At 50.5% G+C, this 7,044-nt stretch overlaps 1 protein-coding gene across 1 annotated transcript; it reads right to left on the bottom strand.

The window, feature by feature from the left end:
* Positions 1-848: 848 nt before the first annotated feature.
* On the bottom strand, positions 849-6,317 carry LOC124028497 (unconventional myosin-XV-like; the record flags this gene model as incomplete). Its single annotated transcript, XM_046340537.1, has 5 exons — positions 6,225-6,317; positions 5,179-5,297; positions 4,171-4,312; positions 2,768-3,035; positions 849-1,051 (listed from the first exon to the last, which is right to left on the bottom strand). Coding segments are annotated over exons 1-5 (825 nt in total), but the record flags the coding sequence as incomplete, so codon positions are not given.
* Positions 6,318-7,044: the final 727 nt, after the last annotated feature.

Below are 7,044 nucleotides of genomic sequence, written 5' to 3'. Positions count from 1 at the left end.
TACTGGGGATGTGTATCTGTTGTCTGTAGTACAGTACGGGGGATGTGTATCTGTTGTCTGTAGTACAGTACAGGGATGTGTATCTGTTGTCTGTAGTATAGTACAGGGGATGTGTATCTGTGTATCTGTTGTCTGTAGTACAGTACAGGGGATGTGTATCTGTTGTCTGTAGTACAGTACAGGGGATGTGTATCTGTTGTCTGTAGTACAGTACAGGGGATGTGTATCTGTTGTCTGTGGTACAGTACAGGGGATGTGTATCTGTTGTCTGTAGTACAGTACAGGGATGTGTAACTCAACAGGTTGCTGTGTTTCTCACCTTAGAGTATGTAACCATGTCAGCTGGTTCTCTGCTCTCCTTCCCCTTCCTGGTCTTCAGCTGGTCCTGTGTCTCTGAGCCCGTCTGTAGTACTTCCTGGAGAACTCCTCCATGGTGTACTGACTGGCCTGTAGAGGCAGTCCTCTAGATGGAGACTGCTGCTGTCCTCACCATACCCTACCACAGCCTGACACACACACACACACACACACACACACACACACACACACACACACACACACACACACACACACACACACACACACACACACACACACACACACACACACACACACACACACACACACACACAACACACAGAATATTAGAGAGTGAATGTACGCATGTCTGCATGTAGCATGTACTGTGTGTGTGTGTGTGTATGTGTATGTTATTATTTCTAATGTTTATGTCAGCTCAGCTAATGTGTGTGTGTGTGTGTTATTCAATGTTATGTGTGTGTGTGTGTGTGTGTGTGTGTGTGTGTGTGCGTGCGTGCGCGTGTGTGTGTGTGTGTGTGTGTGTGTACCTCTGTGTTGAGGTCCAGTTCTTGGGCGGCGACAGTAGAGCCCCATCGCCACGGCGATTGCAGCGGAGGCGGCAACACGGCCGTGTCTGTCACGAGGCTCCGCCCTCTCAGCAGGGAGAACCAGGAGTCTGGAGCGGCCACCGGCTGAACACACTCACCTGGAAACACACCCCCACCGTCCGTACACCGCCCGTACCGCCAGCCTACACACACACGCGCACACACACACAGAAAGTTACTAACACACCGTGCAAATTCACCAGCATCACTGCCCGTACACCGCCAGACTACAAACACACGCAAGCACATGCACATGCGCGCGTGCACACACACACACACAGTTTTCAATTTCCAGCCACCTACTCTTTTCCACTTTAAATGAACTAGGCTACTTTTTAATTCCCAAAGTTTCAATTCACGTCTGTCGATTCCTCTCCCGCTAGAATGAACGTGATAGCCATCTTCTCTGCGCGAGCGATGACAGGTGTTGTCCCCGCTGTCTGTCCTGCCTCCCGGGAACAATTTGAGTATGCTGTAGTTGTTGTAGTTAGATTTCTTTACACAGAGGAGGGAGAGAGCATGATATGCTGGTGAATTTGCACGTCCCATGTAATGTAATGCTGCGTTCAAGACAACTGGGAACTCGAAAATCTCTGACTTCAGTGAGTTCAAGGCAACTGGGAACTCGAGAATCTCTGACTTACAATTTTTACATTACATTTACATTTAAGTCATTTGAAACGCTCTTGCAGAAGCGACTTACAAATGGTGCATTCACCTTATGACATCAGTGGAACAGTCACTTTACAATAGTGCATCTAAATCTTAAGGGGTGAGAGGGATTACTTATCCTATCTTAGGTATTCCTTAAAGAGGTGGGGTTTCAGGTGTCTCCGGAAGGTGGTGATTGACTCCGCTGTCCTGGCGTCGTGAGGAGTTTGTTCCACCATTGGGGGCCAAGGCAGCGAACAGTTTTGACTGGGCTGAGCGGGAACTGTACTTCCCAGATCCCAAAATGTTCCATACTCACAAAAACTTTATTTCTCTCAAATTTTGCCACAGATGTCTCAAGTTTTGAGGGAGCGTGCAATGGGCATGCTGACTGCAGGAATGGCCACCAGATCTGTTGCCAGAAACGTGTCCATAAAGCACTAGACAGCAGCCCAGTCTGAATCCAGACTTTAGCTCAGTGGGACTAGACAGTCCCAACAGCAGCCCAGTCTGAATCCAGACTTTAGCTCAGTGGGACTAGACAGCAGCCCAGTCTGAATCCAGACTTTAGCTCAGTGGGACTAGACAGTCCCAGCCCAGTCTGAATCAGACTTTAGCTCAGTGGGACTAGACAGCAGCCCAGTCTGAATCCAGACTTTAGCTCAGTGGGACTAGACAGAATCAGCCCAGTGGGACTGACAGCAGCCCAGTCAGACTTTAGCTCAGTGGGACTAGACAGCAGCCCAGTCTGAATCCAGACTTTAGCTCAGTGGGACTAGACAGCAGCCCAGCCTGGATCAGACTTTAGCTCAGTGGGACTAGACAGCAGCCCAGTCTGAATCCAGACTTTAGCTCAGTGGGACTAGACAGTCCCAACAGCAGCCCAGTCTGAATCCAGACTTTAGCTCAGTGGGACTAGACAGCAGCCCAGTCTGGATCCAGACTTTAGCTCAGTGGGACTAGACAGTCCCAACAGCAGCCCAGTCTGGATCCAGACTTTAGCTCAGTGGGACTAGACAGCAGCCCAGTCTGGATCCAGACTTTAGCTCAGTGGGACTAGACAGCAGCCCAGTCTGGATCCTAGTTGTTTCCTCACACAGCAACCAGAACACAAGCAAACAGGACGGAGTGTTAGTCACATGCAGTCAACCACACACACACAGGCCCCACCCACACACAGGCCCCACCCACACACAGGCCCCACCCACCAAACTCAGGAGTATCTCTCTTTAGTTCCTCCAGCAACATGACCTTCTTCCTGACGATGCAGCCGTAGCATCGGCCTACACCACACAATACAATGAGCAACAGAGCTAACACAATGGGGTCGTGTGTGTATCTGTGTGTGTGTGTGCGTGTCTCACCCTCCTCCAGCCCCTCCACGCTGTGTAGTCTGATGATGTCTCCCTTGTGGAAGCTGAGCAGAGTTCTGTCCTCTGTGATGTAGTTCCTCACTGCGACCACATACTCAGAGTCCTGGGGAAAAAACAGCCCATTTGTCCAAATCAATCTGGACGCAGAAAAAGGGTGATAATGTGTCCATCCTTTCTATCAGGTTGTAGAGTGAAGCCTGGTGTCCTGTTGAATGAACAGAATCACTTTCCTACCTGTCTCACCCTCTAACCTGTTTCACCCTCTAACCTGTCTAACCTGTCTCACCCTCTAACCTGTCTCACCCTCTGACCTGTCTCACCCTCTAACCTGTCTCACCCTCTAACCTGTCTCACCCTCTGACCTGTCTCACCCTCTGACCTGTCTCACCCTCTAACCTGTCTCACCCTCTAACCTGTCTAACCTGTCTCACCCTCTAACCTGTCTCACCTGTCTCACTCTCTAACCTGTTTCACCCTCTAACCTGTCTCACCCCCTAACCTGTTTCACCTGTCTCACTCTCTAACCTGTTTCACCCTCTAACCTGTCTCACCCTCTAACCTGTCTAACCTGTCTCACCCTCTAACCTGTCTAACCTGTCTCCCCCTCTAACCTGTCTAACCTGTCTCACCCTCTAACCTGTTTCACCTGTCTCACCCTCTAACCTGTCTCACCCTCGAACCGGTTTCACCTGTCTCACCCTCTAACCTGTTTCACCCTCTAACCTGTCTCACCCTCTAACCTGTTTCACCCTCTAACCTGTCTCACCCTCTAACCTGTCTCACCCTCTAACCTGTCTCACCCTCTAACCTGTCTCACCCTCTATCCTGTCTCACCCTCTATCCTGTCTCACCCTCTATCCTGTCTCACCCTCTATCCTGTCTCACCCTCTTGTCTGTTTCACCCGCTAACCTGTCTCACCCTCTAACCTGTCTCACCCTCTAACCTGTCTCACCTTCTAACCTGTCTCACCCTCTAACCAGTCTCACCCTCTAACCAGTCTCACCCTCTAACCAGTCTCACCCTCTAACCTGTCTAACCTGTCTAACCTGTCTAACCTGTCTCACCCTCTAACCTGTCTAACCTGTCTCACCCTCTAACCTGTCTAACCTGTCTCAGCCTCTAACCTGTCTAACCTGTCTCACCCTCTAACCTGTTTAACCTGTCTCACCCTCTAACCTGTCTAACCTGTCTCAGCCTCTAACCTGTCTAACCTGTCTCACCCTCTAACCTGTCTCACCTTCTTCAGTTCTGTGATGAAGTAGTCCACCATGTGTTTAACCTGTGGAGCCTTGGCGGAGAACAGAATCAGCTTCTCGTTGGTCAGGTTAAACTCCAACATGTTCTTAGATGGAATGGACACAAACAGGATGTCCGCGTAACTATGGAAACAAAAACAGAAACAAACAGAGCTTTACCTTGTCAGCTTGGGGATTCAATCCAGCAACCTTTCGGGTTACTGGCCCAAAACTCTAACCACTAGGCTACCTGCGGCCCCATGTTTATGTGTGTGTGTGTTCAGTTTGTTATATCTGGAGTACTTCTCCTGTCCTATTTGGTGTCCTGTGTGAATTTAAGTACGCTTTCTCTAATTCTCTCTTTCTTTCTTTCTCTCTCTCGGAGGACCTGAGCCCTAGGACCATGCCCCAGGACTACCTGACATGATGACTCCTTGCTGTCCCCAGTCCACCTGGCCATGCTGCTGCTCCAGTTTCAACTGGCCTGGGCCCTAGGACCATGCCTCAGGACTACCTGACATGATGACTCCTTGCTGTCCCCAGTCCACCTGACTGTGCTGCTGCTCCAGTTTCAACTGTTCTGCCTTATTATTATTTGACCATGCTGGTCATTTATGAACATTTGAACATCTTGGCCATGTTCTGTTATAATCTCCACCCGGCACAGCCAGAAGAGGACTGGCCACCCCTCATAGCCTGGTTCCTCTTTAGGTTTCTTCCTAGGTTTTGGCCTTTCTAGAGAGTTTTTCCTAGCCACGGTGCTTCGACACCTGCATTGCTTGCTGTTTGGGGTTTTAGGCTGGGTTTCTGTACAGCACTTTGAGATATCAGCTGATGTACGAAGGGCTATATAAATACATTTGATTTGATTTTGGATTTGATTTGTGTGTGTGTGTGTTAATGTGTGTGTGTGTGTGTGTGTTAATGTGTGTGTGTGTGTGTGTTAATGTGTGTGTGTGTGTGTGTGTTAATGTGTGTGTGTGTGTGTTAATGTGTGTGTGTGTGTGTACCTGTAAGGGTGTAGCACTCTGAAGTAGTCTGGGACAACAGAGCTGCTTCTCACCATCTTCAGCAGCTTGATGCCTCGATGAGACACAGAGACCACCTGCACCCCAGTACCCACACTGCCCTGCAACACACACACACACACACACACACACACACACACACACACACACACACACACACACACACACACACACACACACACACACACACACACACACACACACACACACACACACACACACACACACACACACACACACAGTTATGAGACCACCTGCACCCCAGTACCCACACTGCCCTGCAACACACACACACACACACACACACACACACACACACACACACACACACACACACACACACACACACACACACACACACACACACACACACACACACACACACACACACACACACACACACACACACACAGTTATGAGACCACCTGCACCCCAGTACCCACACTACCCTGCAACACACACACACACACAGTTATGAGACCACCTGCACCCCAGTACCCACACTGCCCTGCAACACACACACTATGTCAACATGAACAGGCTCACACACACACAGTTATGTTGCGACCTCTACCCAACACCTAGCGACCTCTACCCAACACCTAGCGACCTCTACCCAACACCTAGCGACCTCTCCCCAACACCTAGCGACCTCTCCCCAACACCTAGCGACCTCTACCCAACACCTAGCGACCTTAACCCAACACCTAGCGACCTCTACCCAACACCTAGCGACCTCTACCCAACACCTAGCGACCTCTACCCAACACCTAGCGACCTCTACCCAACACCTAGCGACCTCTACCCAACACCTAACGACCTCTACCCAACACCTAGCGACCTCTCCCCAACACCTAGCGACCTCTACCCAACACCTAGCGACCTCTACCCAACACCTAGCGACCTCTACCCAACACCTAGCGACCTCTACCCAACACCTAGCGACCTCTACCTAACACCTAGCGACCTCTACCCAACACCTAGCGACCTCTATATATAGGCTCACACACACACACAGAGACACTCACCGAGGCAGGGAAGAGTCGGGAGAAATATATTTCCCAGGAGTCTCTGGCCATCGTCACGATCTTCTTCTTCACTCTCATCCTGTGTGGCTCCATCCTGACCCACCTGGTGCTCCACTACACACACACACACACACACACACACACACACACACACACACACACACACACACACACACACACACACACACACACACACACACACACACACACACACACACACACACACACACACACACACACACACACACACACACACACAGTAGTGTTGTATGGTGGGTTGTAGTGTTGTGTGGTGGGTTGTGGTGTTGTGTGGTGGGTTGTGGTGTTGTGTGGTGGGTTGTAGTGTTGTGTGGTGTTGTGTGGTGGTTGTAGTGTTGTGTGGTGGGTTGTGGTGTTGTGTGGTGGGTTGTGGTGTTGTGTGGTGGGTTATGGTGTTGTGTGGTGGGTTGTAGTGTTGTGTGGTGGGTTATGGTGTTGTGTGGTGGGTTATGGTGTTGTGTGGTGGGTTGTAGTGTTGTGTGGTGGGTTGTGGTGTTGTGTGGTGGGTTGTGGTGTTGTGTGGTGGGTTGTGGTGTTGTGTGGTGTTGTGTGGTGGGTTGTAGTGTTGTGTGGTGGGTTGTAGTGTTGTGTGGTGGGTTGTGGTGTTGTGTGGTGTTGTGTGGTGGGTTGTGGTGTTGTGTGGTGGGTTGTGGTGTTGTGTGGTGTTGTGTGGTGGGTTGTGGTGTTGTGTGGTGGGTTGTAGTGTTGTGTGGTGGGTTGTGTGGTGGGTTGTGGTGTTGTGTGGTGGGTTGTGTGGTGGGTTGTGGTGTTGTGTGGTGGG

This window comes from Oncorhynchus gorbuscha, unplaced genomic scaffold (assembly GCF_021184085.1).
Source record: "Oncorhynchus gorbuscha isolate QuinsamMale2020 ecotype Even-year unplaced genomic scaffold, OgorEven_v1.0 Un_scaffold_4292, whole genome shotgun sequence".
Taxonomy (NCBI): Eukaryota; Metazoa; Chordata; class Actinopteri; order Salmoniformes; family Salmonidae; genus Oncorhynchus; species Oncorhynchus gorbuscha.
This window is presented reverse-complemented; position numbering and strand designations above follow the sequence as displayed.